Source organism: Puma concolor, chromosome C2 (assembly GCF_028749965.1).
Source record: "Puma concolor isolate L17-30 chromosome C2, mPumCon1.1.hap2, whole genome shotgun sequence".
Lineage (NCBI taxonomy): Eukaryota > Metazoa > Chordata > Mammalia > Carnivora > Felidae > Puma > Puma concolor.
In genome coordinates, this window is record NC_141675.1 from 34,423,037 (window position 1) to 34,440,497 (window position 17,461).

At 39.6% G+C, this 17,461-nt stretch overlaps 1 protein-coding gene and 1 pseudogene across 6 annotated transcripts in view; one reads left to right on the top strand and one right to left on the bottom strand.

The window, feature by feature from the left end:
- LOC112850019 (small ubiquitin-related modifier 2 pseudogene) overlaps positions 1-17,461 on the top strand; it is a 243,033-nt pseudogene that overhangs the window by 15,309 nt on the left and 210,263 nt on the right. The window lies entirely within an intron of this gene.
- The window catches only part of PIK3CB (phosphatidylinositol-4,5-bisphosphate 3-kinase catalytic subunit beta), a 191,641-nt gene continuing 182,922 nt past the window's right edge, over positions 8,743-17,461 (bottom strand). For 4 of the 5 annotated variants that reach the window (XM_086674378.1, XM_086674381.1, XM_086674379.1 and 1 more), the window contains one exon: positions 13,041-17,432. In XM_086674378.1, the coding sequence (XP_086530504.1) occupies positions 17,295-17,432 (138 nt within the window). In that variant the 3' untranslated portion in view covers positions 13,041-17,294. Of the gene's footprint in view, positions 9,005-10,450; positions 10,498-13,040; positions 17,433-17,461 lie in introns of those variants that run through there. The other variant, XM_086674382.1, reaches the window with a different exon arrangement.

Below are 17,461 nucleotides of genomic sequence, written 5' to 3' on the forward strand. Positions count from 1 at the left end.
AGAAACATTTTCTATCTGGAAACTTAATGTCAAGTCGTGTCACAGAAGAATTTAATTAAAAATGGGTTTCTGGAAATGTAGTCATTTTGTTTAATCAGCACAGTAGGGGCAAATTAACAAGAGAAAGAAAACAAACTTCTTTACACCAGCCTGCCTCACTTGCATCCTCAGGCAGTATTTACTAAAGTCAGAGTTGCTGGGGCACCTGGGTGGCTCATCAGTTGAGTGTCTAACTCTTCACCTCAGATCACGATCTTATGATTCATGAGATCGAGCCCCACGTTGGGCTCCGCGCTGACAGTGCAGTCTGCTTGGGATTCTCTCTCTCTTCCTATCTCTGCCCCTCCCCCTGCTTGCATGTGATCCCTCTCTCTCTGTCTCAAAATAAATACATAAATATTAAAAAAAAAAAAAAAGCTGCATATGGTGTGGGGAGATAGCAACAGCGTGAAGCAGGCCCACCCAAGCACACTCAGAGAGTGCCTCGTCAGGACAGTGAGTGCTTGAGAATTCATTCAGTACTCTTATGGTCTTTCAAGGCAGGATATGGTTTAATAGTAGGACCCTTCATCACAGTATCTCCTGTCTATTCTCACATGGTAATCCTCTGTGAGAGGACGGATTGATTCTCCGTTTTCTACACTTGCTCTGTCTGATATGGGAGCCATTAGTCATGTGGCTATTTAAGTAAAATTACATACAATTAAAAAATTCAAGTCCTTTATTACACTAGCCACATTTCAAGTGCTCAATAGTCACCTGGGGCTAGGGGCAGCCATATTGGACAGTGTAGATACAGAACATATCCATCATCCTACCATATTCTGTGGGGACAGTACTGGCCTGGATACAATGTCTCAAGTATAGTGAGTTGCTCACTAGTGGCGCTGGCAGGATGTAAACCCAGGTTTTTCCTGACCCTGAAGCCCATCCCTTTGTATCTCCCTGCCACTAACCTATTTCTAAGAGATTTGGGGCAGAACAGAGGCACAACCAGGTTCAAGTACCAGGAACAGGAACTAAGGGGAGAACAGAGAGAGGGAAGGTGCTGGCTCCACCAGGTCTGGGGTAGGCAGGCGACATGGTAGGTGGCAGAGCAAACGTATTAAAATTAGCCTTTGACTCTTTGCTTCCTCTAACTTTTTTTTCAAGTCTTCACAACTGGCGGGTCACTATACTACCTTCACAGAAATGATCCCCTGTTCTCCACCCCCACTTTGCATCACAGCCACTGGAAAACTAGGAGGGGAACTAAGAGAGACTCTTCCAAGGCTTCTTCAACTCACATTTGGGTTTGCTTTCAAGTGTTTGGGTATTTTCTCTTCTCTTAAATAATGGGCTTCTTTTAATGGCCGTATTTTATCTGGTACCAAAACAAATGTTTTATTTATTTATTAGAGAGAGGGCGCAAGTGAGTGAGGGGCAGAGAGACGGACAGCAGTGGGGGTCATGCACACCCGAAGCAGGGCTCCAACTCACGAACCTCGAGATATGACTTGAGGCGAAGTGAATGATTAACCGACTGAGCTGCCCAGGCGCCCCCAAAAACAAATGTTTTAGACTTAAGTTGAAAAGCAAAGCAAATGTTGAGGTGCCTGGGTGGCTCAGTCAGTTGAGCGTCCAACTCTTGATTTGGGCTCAGGTCATGATCTCCCAGTTCATGGGTTTGAGTCCTGCGTCGGGCTCCGTGCTGAGCCTTATTCAGCGCAGAGCCTTATTTGGGATCCTCTCTCTCTGCCCCTCCTCATTTGCTGTCTCTCTCTCTCTCTCAAAATAAATAAACTTAAAAAAAAAAAAAAGCAAGTGTTTTTAGGTACCTTGTGTTGAACTTTAGTTATTAGAGGTCAAAACCTGTTTTCAGTGTGCATCATGTCCCACATCAAATACTTGGGCATACAGTTTGATTTAACCTTTGTGGAAATCAAACCTGGGGACAGGGTTTTGCCTTTGACTTGGTGAACCGATGTTCTGTGTTGTTCATTTGAAGCAGTATGGTAATATAACAGTGCAGCCTGGATTTGAAGTTAGGCACAGGTCAGGTTCCTGAGCCTCAGTCTCTTCATCTTAAAGATAAAAGGCTATTTGTTTTGTTGTTTTAGTTGTTGAATGAGGTATTTCAGATGTGCAACATATAGAAAATAATATAACAGACAGTTGTATTATTTAACTGGGTTATACCATTTACCCAGTTTAGTAACTAAAGCATTACATTGCAACTGAATTGCCATGTACCTTCCCAATTCCCAGTCCCCTGCCTTGCCCAGATAATCACTGCCGTAATTTTCTTTTCTTTTTTTTTAATTTTTAATGTTTATTTATTTTTGAGAGAGACAAAGTGTGAGCAGGAGAGGGGCAGAGAGAGAGGGAGACACAGAATCTAAAGCAGGCTCCCGGCCCTGAGCGGTTAGCACAGAGCCTGACGTGGGGGCTCAAACTCACAAACCGTGAGACATGACCTGAGCTGAAGTCAGATGCTTAGCTGACTGAACCACCAGGCGCCCCTGCCATAATTTTTTAAAAAGATTTTAAAGTAATCTCTACACCCAATGTGGGTCTTGAACATACAACCCCGAGATCGAGTCACATGCTCTACTGACTGAGCCAGCCAGGCACTCCTCACTGTTGTAATTTTGATGTTTGTCATTCTCATGCAAGTCTATATTCCTTTCCTATATAAACATATATCCCTAAACAGTACACAATACTATTTAAAATTTTAAATATCCTCTTCATGTATCCTTCCTGCAACATGCTTTTTTTTCCCCACTCAACATTGTTTTTGAGATTTATCTAAGTTGATATGTGCAACTCAAGTTTCTTTTCACTCTTGCATTCAACCATACAAATTTAGTCATCCACTCACCTCAGTTTTCAGATGATCAGTAATACCATCAGTGCTCTAATGAACATCTCTGTGTATGTCCCTTGAGGATATGCTTAAGAGTTTCTCTTGGGCCTTGCTATTTAAAGTGTGTCATTGAACTAGCAGCAATGACATCATCTAGGAGCTTGTTAGGAGTTAAGAATCTCCCGTCCTTCCCCAGGCATACTCAGAGTCTGTGTTTTAATAAGCCCCCGTGGTGATTTATATGTACGTCAAAGATTAAGAAGCACTGCCCTTAATACACTCAGAAGTGGGATTGCTAAATCAAAGGTAGGTGTATCTTCAGTATCACTAGACATTTGCCAAATTGTTCTCATAGGTGGTTGTGCCATTATAAATTTTGACCAGAAGTTCTTTTCTTCATATCTTCAACTGGAAGTTGTCAAGATTTTAAAATTTTGCCAATCCAATGTTTTTTTTTTTTAAGTGGTGCCTCATTTTATTTTTATTATTTCTAACGTTTTTATTTATTCATTTAAGTAATCTCTACACCCAACATGGAACTGAAAATCATGACCCTGAGATCAAGAGCCGCATGCTCTTCTGACTGAGCCAACCAGGTGCCCCCCTAAAAATGGTATCTTATTTTAATTTTTCTCTGATTACTAGTGAAGTCGAGTCTCCTACGTGTTTATTGGACACTCAGGTTTTCTCTTCCAAGAATTACCTTTTCATTTCTTTTGCATGTTTTTCTACTGAGTTGACATTTTCTAATAGGTTTGTAATAGTTCTACATATATTCTGGAGCTAATCTTTTAGCTGTAGCCTTTCTCTTACAGCAGTACAAAATGTGCAAGGTATCAACAAGTCTCCCAGTCATCCCTCTAAATTAGCACAGTTATCTGCTTCGTCTAACAAGCTTGGAGTGCAGGGACCACATACTGCTGGATCCCCCAGGAGCTAGCACACTCCCCACTGACGATAGACAGATTCATGTTACTGCGGTTCACAGGTCTGGCCTGCAGCTATACATGTGGGCAGCAATGGGAATGAATGGCATCAATGAACAAGTGTGTAGACCAAAAAAAAAAAAAAAAAAAAAAAAGAAGGGAGTCTAAGATTAAATCCTGAAGAGCTATAGCATCTGAGACTGGCTAAGGGCAAAGAAGATCTTAAGTAAGGAAATCACGAAGCTATAAAATAAAATACAGACATATTTGACTATGTAGAAATTTTAAAGTTGCAAGGTAAAAAAGTACCATAAAAAAAGGTAATAAACAATATGGGGCCCCTGGGTGGCTTAGTCGGTTAAGCGTCTGACTTGGGCTCAGGTCATGATCTCACAATTGGTGAGTTCAAGCCCTGCACTGGGGTCTGTGCAGACAGCTCAGAGCCTAGAGCCTGCTTTAGATTCTGTGTCTCCCTCTCTGCCCCTCTCCCACTTGCATTTTCTTTCTCTCTCTCTCTCTCCCTCCCTCTCTCTCCCCCCCACCCTCTCTCTCAAAAATAAACATTAAAAAATTTTTAAATAAAAATAAATGCTCAAATTAATTTATAGTTAGGGAAATTATTTTAACAATGAAAACAGCCAACAAAAAAAAACCCCCACAAAACAAAGACATATTGCTGTCTGAGATGTGGGAGGGTACCCCTTTATACCATGAGGGTGAAATAAGTATTTTAAGTTCTTAGTAAGACAATCTGACATTTACTAAATTTAAAAATTCAATTTACAGGTGAACCTAGGTGGTTCAGTTAAGCAACCAACTCTTTATATCGCCTCAGGTCATGATCTCACAGTTCATGAGATCGAGCCCTGTGTTGGGCTCCACACTGAGCATGGAGATTGCTTGGGATTCTCTTTCCCCTCTCTCTCTGCCCCTGCCCCACTTGTGTGTGCGCTTGCTGTCTCTCAAAATAAATATATTTTTAAGTTTATTTATTTGAGAGAGAGAGAGAGAGCGTGCACACAAGTGGGGGAGGGGAAGAGAGAGAAAAATCCCAAGAAGTTTCCACCTATGGTCCTCGTGCAGAGCCCAGCACAGGGCTCCAACTCACGAAACTGCAAGATCATGACCTGAGCCGAAATCAAGAGTCAGCAGCTTAACTGACTGAGCCACCCAAGTGCCCCTCAAAATAAATAAACATTAAAAAAATTAAAATTCCATTTACATAAAGTTCAAAAACTTTTAGAAGTCCATATAATGCTCACCATTTAACCCTGGGAATGTTGACTGATTCTACCGGAGGCCAAGAGACTAAATAGCATTTTTTATAGTTCAGCAGGGCTGGGGGGACAAAACGGGGTCCAGGAATGCCAGTGTTGGGGGGCAACTCTAGCAAAACTCCCACATTTTGCGCTGGAGCCCCAAAGAGCATAACTTAAGAAGTAATAAAGACTTTTTTCTTGAAATTAGTTACCTTGGATGTGAGTAGCCAGCATAAATAAATACACAGCAAATGAGACAGGACAACATGAATTGGTGTTAGCAAAAATAATGCAGCAATAGAAACAGACCCATAGGGGGGCGCCTGGGTGGCGCAGTCGGTTAAGCGTCCGACTTCAGCCAGGTCACGATCTCGCGGTCTGTGAGTTCGAGCCCCGCGTCGGGCTCTGGGCTGACGGCTCAGAGCCTGGAGCCTGTTTCCGATTCTGTGTCTCCCTCTCTCTCTGCCCCTCCTCCGTTCATGCTCTGCCTCTCTCTGTCCCAAAAATAAATAAACGTTGGAAAAAAAAAGAAACAGACCCATAGGGGCTGCGGTTTAAGAGTTCATTAAAGATGTAGAACTTAACATAACTATGTTTAAAATGTTCAAGATAACAAAAGACAACTCTGAGAATTTCAAAGGGAACAGGAAAAAAAAAAAACCAAGATACTATGCAAAATTTAAATAGAACCAAATAGAAATTGTAGAATTGAAAAATATACAATGAAATTAGTAACTCAAAATCAGAAAAATACAAAACTGGAAGAGATGTAAGAAGAAAATATCTAGAAGAAAAATACAAAGAGATTACAGAGAAGAGAGTAATAAATACAGACTGCACAGTTAAAGGTCAAATAAATATAAATGGAGTTGCAAAAGGAGAGAAGTATGCAGAAGCAGATTAGAAGAGAGATTTCCAAATGATGTAAGGTAGCAAGCTATAGATTCAAGAAGTTCTGCAGACTATAACCAGGAGAATACAAAAACAAAACAAAGCAACAAAAGAAAACAAAACAACCACCCAGGTATATCATAGTAAAAATTAAAACTTAAAACTTACTATGATATACCTGGGGTGGTTGTTTTGTTTTCTTTTGTTGCTTTGTTTTGTTATCTCCCTGGTTATAGCCAAATTATGGAAAGAGCCTAAAATTCCATCAACTAATGAATGGATAAAGAAATTGTGGTTTATATACACAATGGAGTAAGTAGTACATGGCAATGAGAAAGAATGAAATATGGCCCTTTGTAGCAACGTGGATGGAACTGGAGAGTGTTATGCTAAGTGAAATAAGTCATACAGAGAAAGACAGATACCATATGTTTTCACTCTTATGGGGATCCTGAGAAACTTAACAGAAGACCATGGGGGAGGGGAAGGAAAAAAAAAAAGACAGGGAGGGAGCCAAAACATAAGAGACTCTTAAAAACTGAAAATAAACTGAGGGTTGATGGGGGGTGGGAGGGAGGGGAAAGTGGGTTATGGGCATTGAGGAGGACACCTGTTGGGGTGAGCACTGGGTGTTGTATGGAAACCAATTTGACAATAAATTTCATATTAAAAAAATAATAAAAGTACTGAGTAGAAAAAAAATATTAAAATGTTACCTTTTTAAAAAATGTTTATTTAATTTGAGAGAGCAAGCATGTATGAGTAGGAGAGGGGCAGAGAGAGAGGGACAGAGAGAATCCCATGCAGGATCCGTGCTGTCAGTGTGGAGCCTGATGTGGGGCTCAATCTCACGAACCATGAGCTCATGACCTGAGCTGAAATCAAGAGTCAGACGCTTAACTGACGGAGCCACCCAGGTCCCTTTAAAATGTTACATTTTGGGGTGCCTGGGTGGCTCCATTAGTCAAGCATCTGACTCTTGGTTTCTGGCTCAGGTCATGAGCTCACAGTTCATGAGTTCAAGCCCCACATTGGGCTCCGCTCTGTGCAGAGCCTGCTAGTAATTCTTTCTCCCTGTCTCTCTGCCCTTCCCCTGCTTGCTCTGTTCTCTCTCTCAAAATAGACAAACTCAAAAATAAATAAATAAATAAAATGTTGCCTTTTTCTGTAGAAAAGATATAAGCAAGATGGCAAAGGAAAGATCCCTTCAAAGGATCTTCAAAGGAAATAAGTAATTACCAACCTAAATCTTTACGCCCAAGAAAACTAACATTTATAATCAGGCAAATAAAAGTTTGATGAAATTAAGAGTAGGACAATGAAAAGAAATATGAAAGGGTTTTCTTTGGTCTAAGAAAAAAGATGATCCCAGGTGAAAACTTAAAAATGCAAGAATGGGGTGCCTGAGCGGCTCAGTCGGTTAAGGGTCTGACTTTGGCTCAGGTCATGATCTCATGGCTTATGGGTTCCAACCCTGCATTGGGCTCTGTACTGACAACTCAGAGCCTGGAGCCTGTTTCAGATTCTGTGTCCCTCTCTTGCTTTGCCTCTCCCTCGCTCATGCTCTGTCTCTCTTTCAAGAATAACATTTTAAAAAAATGCAAGAAAAAAGATGAAAAGCAATGATGATGGTAAAAATGTATGTATAAATCTTCCTTGAGTTATGATGGGGTTATGTCCCAATAAAGCCATTGTAATTTGAAAAGAGCGTAAGTCAAAAATGCGTTTAAAACTGACTGAACATCATACCTGAGTTTAGCCTGCCTTCAACATGTTCAGAACACTTACGTTAGCCTACAGCTGGGCAAAATCATTAAACACAAAGCCTATTTTATAATAAAGTGTTGAATGTTTCATATAATTTATTCAACATTGCACTGAAAGTGAAATACAGAAAGGTTGCATGCGTGTGGAATGGTTTTAAGTTTTTCATTTACCCCCACGATGGCATGCCTGAATAGGAGCTGTGGTTTACTACCACTGCCCAGAATCACAATAGTGTATCATACTACATTATCACTAGTCCAGGAAAAGAGCAAAATTCAAAATTTGAAATGAGTACTTTCACACCATCGTAAAATTGAAAAATTTTAAGTCAAACCATTGTTAAATTGGAGACCATCTTTATATCTAAATGAACAGTAGCTATATAGAACAATACGTTCTGTGGGATTTAACAATGCTATACAATTGAAATCCAACAACAATACCATATAGATTTGGAGAGAAGTAAATAGATTCACTAGCATTTTCTGGGAAGATGATAAAAGTACCAAGTAACATTGGACAAGGATAAGTCTATTATGCAAGTTGTAACCCAGTTTAATCAATAAAAGAATGGCAAAAGAGTGTGATTTCCAAATTAACAGAAAAAAATATTTTAGAATTCCATTAAAACTGGAAAGAAAATTGGGGTGCCTGGGTGACTCAGTTGGTTAAATGTCCGATTCTTGATTCTGGCTCAGATCATGATCTTATGGACCCTGTTCCAGCACTTTCTCTCTCTCAAAATAAATAAATAAACATTAAAAAACAAAACAAAACAAAAACTGGAGGGAACCTATGTGGTTCAGTCAGTTAAGCATCCAGCTCTTGATTTCAGCTCAGGTCATGATCTCATGGTTCATGGGTTCAAGCCCCATATAGAATTCTCTCTCCCTGTCCTTCTCTCTCTGCCCCTCCCCTGCTTGCTTGCTCTCTGTCAAAAATAAATAGACTTTAAAAAAATAAATAAAAAATTAGAAAAAGAAACTGGGGAGAAAATAATGGAAAAAGGAACACAAAAGCTAGAAAAAAATAAAACTACATAGTAAGATGGTTCACTTGACTCCAAATATATTTGCAATTACATTAAATGTAAATGTAACTGTTTAACAGATTTAACAGAAACATTTAAGGGGCGCCTGGGTGGCTCAGTCGGTTAAGCATCCAACTCTTGATTTTTGGCTCGGGTCATGATCTCATAGGTTTGTGAGTTCAAGCACCATATCGGGCTCTGCGCTGATAGTGTGGAGCCTGCTTGGGATTCTCGCTCTTTCCCTCTCTCTTTGCCCCTCTCCTGCTGTGCTCACATTCTCTCTCTTAAAAAAAAGAGAGAGAGGGGCGCCTGGGTGGCGCAGTCGGTTAAGCGTCCGACTTCAGCCAGGTCACGATCTCGCGGTCCGTGAGTTCGAGCCCCGCGTCAGGCTCTGGGCTGATAGCTCAGAGCCTGGAGCCTGTTTCCGATTCTGTGTCTCCCTCTCTCTCTGTCCCTCCCCTGTTCATGCTCTGTCTCTCTCTGTCCCAAAAATAAATAAATAAACATTGTAAAAAAAAAAAAAAAGAGAGAGAGAGAGAGAAGGAGAGAAACATTTATAAGGATTATAAACAGATTAAAGAAAAAGCACATCATGCAATCACTAACCAAATGAAAGCTGCCACAACTATATTAATATCAATTAAAGTAGACATTAAGGCAAAAAAGCATTATCAGAAACACAGAGAATACTTTAAAGCAATTTTTCAAATGGTTCAATTCACCAGGGATATAAATGAACTCTAAATTTGTAAGCACCTAATATTTCCTCAAACTCTATAAATACTGATATAACTAGAATAAGCAAATACAAAATCATAGTGAGATATTTTAACTGATCTCTCTCATAAATACTCGGCAAAAACTCAGTAAAAATATATAAATTTAAACAACTCAACAGAATTGATCTAATGAACATATATAGAACACTATGTTAACTGCATAATATGGATTTTTTTCATATGCACACTGAATATTTATAACACTTGACCATATTGTGTCATAAAAACAAGCCTCACAAATTTGAAACAACTGAAATCATATAGTTATGTTCTCTGAATGCCATGCAGTCTAGAAATCAACAATAAGAAAATCCACATGTATTTGGAAAATGAATATACTTCTAAATAATCAGCAAGTCACACAAAAAGAAAAATGGGGATTAGAAAATACTTTTTACTGAAAGGTGATGAAAAGACTTCATCTCTGAATTATGGGATGCAGATGAATATTGTTATTATAAGGGCTAAAGTTGACAGCTAAGCAACCATCACAAAATTGGAAGGGGAAAATAAGACCAAATAAAGTAGAAGGAAGCTAATAATAGGGATGGAAGGAAATGCAGAACACAAAGACACAGTGGAGAATCAAAAAAGCCAAAAACTAATTCTTTGTAAAGATCAATACAATTGAAAAACCTCTGTGAGACTAATTAAGAAAGCAGAGGAGGCATTGACTAATACCAAGAATGAAAAGAGGGCATCAATACAAATCCTGCAACATTAATAAACTCCTAACACATCAATTACTTTATAGAAATAACATTTAAAATGCAGATGGACATATTCCTAGAAATACAACTCTTTAAAATGGAGACAATACAATAAAAATCTGAGTATTACTCTAGCTGTTAATGAAATCCACACCTCAAAGAAAATATCTGATATATGTCACTGCCCAAATTCTTATCAAATTTTTAAGTAAGAAATAATGACAATAATGACAATCTTACCTGTGTTATAAGGTCAGAGAATCTTGGTAACAAAGCCTGACACAGACCTTAAAAGAAATTTATGGGCCAATCCCATTGATAAAATAGATGTAAAAATCCCAAATGAAATACTGGTAAATGAAATCCTGCAATATATTAAAATACATCATAATCAAATTGGGCTCATTCCAGGAATGTAAACTTTAGTTTAAAATGTGGAAATCGGGGTGCCTGGCTCAGTCGGTTGGGCGTCCAACTTCGGCTCAGGTCATGATCTCACGGTCCGTGAGTTCGAGCCCCGCGTTAGGCTCTGTGCTGACAGCTTAGAGCCTGAAGCCACTTCAGATTCTGTGTCTTCCTCTCTCTCTGACCCTCCCCCGTTCATGCTCTGTCTCTCTCTGTCTCAAAAATAAATACAAATTAAAAAAAATTTTTTTTAATGTGGAAATCAATTGATATAACTTACCAAATGAGAAAAACCTTAGCAAAATGCAGGAAAGTAATTAAACTCAGCATCCTTTCATGATTTAAAAAAAAAAAAAAAATCCCTTGGGAATTGAAGCACGCTTCATTAATCTGGTAAAAGATCCAGATTCCAGAGCATAAACCATACTGAATATTGAAATCTTTCCCTTTGGGGCGCCTGGGTCGCTCAGTCAGTTGAGCATCCGACTTCGGCTCAGGTCATGATCTCTCAAGTCAGTGAGTTCAAGTCCCGCATCGGGCTCTGTGCTGACAGCTCAGAGCCTGGAGCCTGCTTCGGATTCTGTGTCTCCCTCTCTCTCTGCCCCTCCCCCACTTGTGCTCTGTCTCTGTCTCTGAAAAATAAATAAATGTAAAAAAATAAAATAAAAAAAAAAACCTTTCCCTTTGAGATCAGTAAAAAGAGTGAATATTGCTTCTGTTCAACATTTTATGGCAATTTCTAAACAGTGCAGAAGGTCAAGAAAAAGAAAAAATGTTGAAGGGAATTGAAAGGAAGAAAGAAAACTTTATTTGCAGAACATATATGCAAACTCAAAGTAAGTTCTACAAATAGAATTAAAAAGAATGTTTAGTATGTCTGCTAAATGCAAACATCAATTGTATGCCTACTGATTGCTCCGAAACTTGTTAAAGCTTTACTGAAATACAGGTTGCTTGGTGGTGCGTGGGTGGCTCAGTTGGTTAAGCATCGGACTCTTGATTTCGGCTCAGGTCATGGTCCCACAATTTGTGAGACCGAGCCCTGGGTTGGGCTCTGTGCTAACAGTGTGGAACCTGCTTGGGATTCTCTCTCACCTTTTTGCCCCTCCTCTCTCTCTCTCTCTCTCTCTCTCTCTCTCTCTCTCTCTCTCTCAAATATAATACAGGTTGCTGGATTCCATCTCCAGTCCAGAGGTTCTGATTCAGCAGGTCTTGTGGAGGGAAGGGAAGTCCTCAAGAATTTGTAGTTGTAAGCAGCTCCCAGGCAATGTGAATACTTCTAGTCAGGGGACCCCATGTGGAAAACCACTGCTATAGATTAGCAACAATGAAACTTAAAATCACTTACCCAGAAATCTAACAAAAGATATATAAGACTACATAGAAAAGTATAAATCATCGTGGACATAAATTAAAGAGGATCTAAATGAAGGATACTCCATTGTCATAGATTGGAAGAGTCAATATTCTGAAAGATGTGAATTTGCCTCAAGCTAATCTACAATTTAATGCAATGCCATTCAAAATTTCCACAGGTTTCTTTTTGTAGATCTCAAGCAGATTCTGAAATATGAATTGAGGCATCATTGATAACTGTGAGGAAAAAGCATGGATACTTAAGAAAGAGTCTCTGAGTTTGAATACTGGCTCCTACTTTGTGACTATGGTGAAATCACCTAATTTTCTGTGCCTCAGTTTTCTCATCTGTAAAGCAGGGAAGAACACGTGTACCCATATGGAGGTTGTTACAAAGATTAAACACATACAGTTTAGATGCATGCCTAGCTCACACCACATGCTATGTATGAATATGATAAATAAGTTTAAAAAAATAAAAAGAGGGAGATGAAATCTACTGGGTATCTTCTAGAGTCCAGTAATATCTCCTGCATATATGGACACTTGGGTTATGACAAAAGTGGATCTATAGAACAGTGGGGAAAGGATCCCAATAAAAGAAACTAGGGCAACTTGGTGCCCCTATAAGAAAAACATTTCACGCTATATACAAAAAGCAATCTCAGATACATTATAGACCTGAATGGAATAGGTTTTAAAAAAGTTTTTAGAGGATAATCCAGGAGAATATCTTCATGACCTTACAGGAGGGAAAAACCTATACAAGGGATATCAATCATAAGGGAAAATAAATTTTACATTAAAATTAAGATCATAGCTATGAGAAGAAACATTGAGAATGAGAAAGTCACATGCTGAGTGGCAAAGAAATTTTCAAAATGTGACCGACAAGAGGCTTGCATATGAAACACACACAGAATTTCACATAACAAAAAACAAAAAGCAAAATTAAAAAAAAAACCTCATTAAAACAAACAAGAACTCAAATGGTAGGTATCTAAAATTAATAAATGGACAAAGGAATTAAGCAGGTACTTCACAAAGGAGAAAACCCAATGAACAAAAATATGAAAAAGCAATTTAATCTCATTACCAATCAAGGAATGCAAATTTCTTCACCTCACACATTAGAATGGCTAAAATTTTAAAAATATTGGCTAACTGGGTACTGGTGAGAATATGGAACAATAAGAATTAAGTACTGGAGGAAGAATAAAGTTGGCACACCACTTAATTAGCATTACTTAGTCAAAATAAAGATAGGCATAATCCTATGACCAATTAATTTTAATCTTAAGTATATACATTGAAATATATACATCCATGAATCAGCAGATAAACTGTAATTACCATAGCAGCATTATTTAATTGTAATAGCCTCAAACTAGAAACCACCTGTATGTGTCCCAACAGTAGAAAAGATTTATAAATTATAGGATACCTCTAAGATGGAATGTTGTGCAGTGATAATGAATTATGCAACCACTTGGCTGAATCTTCAAAACATAATGTTGAGCAAAAGAAGCGCAACCCACTAAGTAGGCAGCATAATTGTAAAGTAAGGAAATAAGATGATTGCTCTCAAAGAAGAGACAGTGATTACCTTGGCAGAGAGGAGGGGGTCCTGACCAAGAAGGGGGACTGGTAGGGATTCTGAAGTGTCGGTAGTGTTCCTTCTTGACCTATCTGATGGCTATCTGGGTGTCTGCTCTAGAATATGCTAATGCTATTTATATGCCTTATTGCTTTATATACTTTATGTGCCATTTCTCACACTAAAAAAAGATACAGAAAAGTAAGGAGTTTCAAAGGGCAGACTTTTCTGAGTGGTAAACCTGGGCTTTATTAAAAGTGGGTTAAAAGTGAGTTCCAAAAATCCATTAGTTACACATTTTAGAGCAGGAATAACCCAGACGGTGATATCGGATACTTTTCCAATCATCAGACAAGGGGATAAAACTGCCACAGATACTGAAAGAGGAAGAGGCTCCAGGATGACACGACTGTTGTTTAGATCCCAGCTGGAGCTGGACAAGTGCAGCATTCTGGAGCGGAGGAAGGAGAAGAGGCAGGGGCAAAGAAACAACTACTGAGCCTGTTAGTGCATCCTGTTTTTCCACACACCTAGGACTTTACAACATGCTGTACCTTCCTGCTTAGTCTCACCTATCGCCCCTTCACCTAGCTTCTGTCTGTCCTTGGAAGACTCAGCTCAGACACCCTCTGATCCAAGAGACCTCAGCCCTTGCCCCCTCCTTTTTAAAAGCTGCCCACCCCCCACAGTCAGGGTCACATGGCAGGTACCTCCCTGCTCTCCTTCCCACAGTCTTTCTCCTTCTACAGACAAGTGACCTCTGCATTACAGGCTGCCTGGCAGGTCTGGTGCTGAGAGTCAGGGCCATGGGCTGGACAAGGCAGAACTGAGAATACACTGAAGGACTTCCTCAGTCAGGAGACAGGGATAGAGCTCTGGAAGGGGCTTTCCTTCTCTGAGATTCCTCCCTTTAGTGGCCTTCAAGTAGTAGAAGCAGGGAAAGAAATGAGTTTGCCTCTAAATTGGGACTCAGCATACGTTCCCATTCACCGTCTTAACCTAGCCTCTCACCACCATACAGAAGTGAGTAGGGCAGTTATTATCAGTCCCATTTCACACACTAGGAAGCTCAGACCCTGAGAAATAAAATACCTTACTCAAGGGTCACAGAGGCAGAGCTGGATTGCAAGTATTGGTCTCTACAGCCCAGAGTCTGCCTATAGATATACTAGGTTAATACTCCGAAATTACCTGTTCAACAAAGCCATCCTTTGTCTTCCCAGACCCAGGCAGACACAGATGCTGCCCTCAAGTATGGAAATGTATAGGGTAAAGCAATGTCTTGGATAAACTTGGGGAAGGACCAAAAGACAAGGAGCCAAAAGTTTTGGGCTAAGATTTATTGTTGACCAGAGCACTAAACAGGCAAGGTAATGGGTAACGAGACCCCATGCAACAAGCTGACCCTGCAGCCCAGACTTCTTGGTTAGCTATCCTCTGCCTTCCACCTCCCCTCTCTGGCTCTGACAGAGCCCCTGAGAATCAGAAATATGCAATCCAGGAAGTATGTGGGGAGCACCTGTTACGAATGGTTGGCAGCTACAGAGGGCTACTGTGTCATAGTGTCCTGGCTATCTTTGAGGGCTTATGGCAGAGATGGTGGAGGGGGAGTACAGAGTCATCCTGGGCTCACACCCAGGACTGTTTATTTCTCTTTCTTACTCTTGACATTCACATTCATTGTGAATATATGTATTTTTTAAACCAAGGTTCCGTGTAGGGTGAGGAGACCCCTCTGGAAGCAGTGGGGCCCACTTCCAGCTGGCAACATTCACCAGTTTCCAAACTCCTGACCTGCAACCTAGTGCATGTAATGGTAGACTGCTACCGGACAAAGAGCCTTGAACAAATCTATCCTTCACAGTCCTATTCCTGGAACTCTCACTGAGTTTGGACCAGCCCTGAATGGTCAGTTTAGAGGTCAATCTCCATCCTCGGCTGACTTACTTCTAAGAAACTATGACTTCCCCTGAACATCTGCCCCATGGAAGAGAGCTACAAAGTGGCCACAGTCTGGCCTTGGCTTGGGTACTGAGTAACTGAACAGGCATTCTCCCCAACCTCAGGGTACCTCACAAAGGTATGGAAACTTGATGAGCCTCAGGCACCAACTAAGGTCCAAGAGGCTTCCCACACTGCCTGTTGGGGCTGGGAAGCAGAGGTAGAAGTCAAGAGAAGAGACCATGAGCCTCAGCCTATTCCTCAGATTGATTTGTCCCTTAACTTGGCCATTTCTTAGAGTCCCAGTGCCAAGATCTAAAGGCCTGTGCTGTCCATAAAGAAGCAGCCCACAAATCCCAAGAGCAGCTGAAACCAGCTCACCCATTTATTTGACTGAGAACATGAAGGAGGACAACAAAATTAAACAATCTTTAATAAAATTCCTATAGAAAACTCAGTCACAGGGCAAATAATCAGTTCTCTTTCTCATGTCACTGAGGATTGAGAGCTCCCAAAAGTCTTTGGAGAAAAAGCAGTAGTTTTGATGGATATTGCCAGTACTCAGAAAGAGCATCCATTTACACATTCAAACCAGTAGTTCTTATTGCACATATTAACATTATTTGCCATCTAGCACCCTAAAGATATGGTACCTCAACAAATAAATTAAAGAATTCCATGTGGCATGAAACCATTTCAATTTGAGCTAATATCCTTGAAAAAAATCACATTATTACAAGTTTTAATAAATACAGTAAGAACAGCTGGCATTTTACTAAAATACTGAATTTTAGGTGTGGAGATGATTCCATAAATAGTTTCCTTTTCATTTGCTTTCTGTCTTGGATGCATTTGCTCAAGTATTATGCTCTATGAAATGAACTCTTTCATAGAAACCATGTAAAAACTGAAAGTATTATGTGCCTCATTACAGAAGCAACTGGAAGAACTGGATCACATAGTTAACTAAAAAAAGTAACTTAGGAAAAAGCTCTTCTTTTTGTAAAACTTTAAAACACAGACTGAAAAAAAAAACAAAGAAATGTCTTTTTATATAGAACTTCCACTAGAAATTTTATAAATATATATGCAACATATATATTATATTTGCCTCACCAGCAGGTCTTCAGCAAGCCTGCTAGAAATGATGCTGTCCTGGTAGATAAATATCAACAAAAGAATTAATGTTTCCATAGATTTAGAGATTTCTTTTGAAAAAAAAAAAAAAAACATAATTTCAAATTATGTTATAATTTGTAGTTTACACAATTTAAAAGGGGAAGAAAGATACCTTTCTTTTAAGCTTCATTTGGAAAATAAGAACAACTACCAGTGCCCAGGAGTGGATAAGTCGGCTGAGTGATAACACTTGGTCACAATACAAAAAGAAGTATTTACACCTTTCTGGAAAAGTACCAAATACTTAAAAAAAAAAAAGAAGAAGAAGAAGAAGAAGAAGAAGAAGAAGAAGAAGACGACGACGACGACGACAACGACAGAAAACAATCTCTAGTAGCATTCCTCGGCGTGCAAAGTCAGCAGGAAATGATTATCCATAATGTTGAGAGTTTTCATGATGAATCTTGGAAGCATTCAATGAAGCAGAGGGTGGTCATCAGGAACTGTGCAGATTAGGTTCTGTGGGATGCCTTGTTCTTAATTTAAATGAGTTCTAGGATTTCATTCCCTTTAAAACATCTCCGGCAGGGTCATGTTCAATTTAGTGCAAGTGCAAAATGAAAACTAAACAAAACCAACAAATACATTAGGAGCAAAGGCTGATCATTAAGATCTGTAGTCTTTCCGAACTGTGTGGGCCATCCAGTTCACTTTAGTAGTCCAGCTTTCCCTGAGTGCCTCATCAAATTTTTGCTTAAATTGCTTAAGCGCTTCTTCTTCACTCTTTCCTAAGGCAAGAGAGTCCTAAAAATGAAAGGAAAAAATCTGATCGT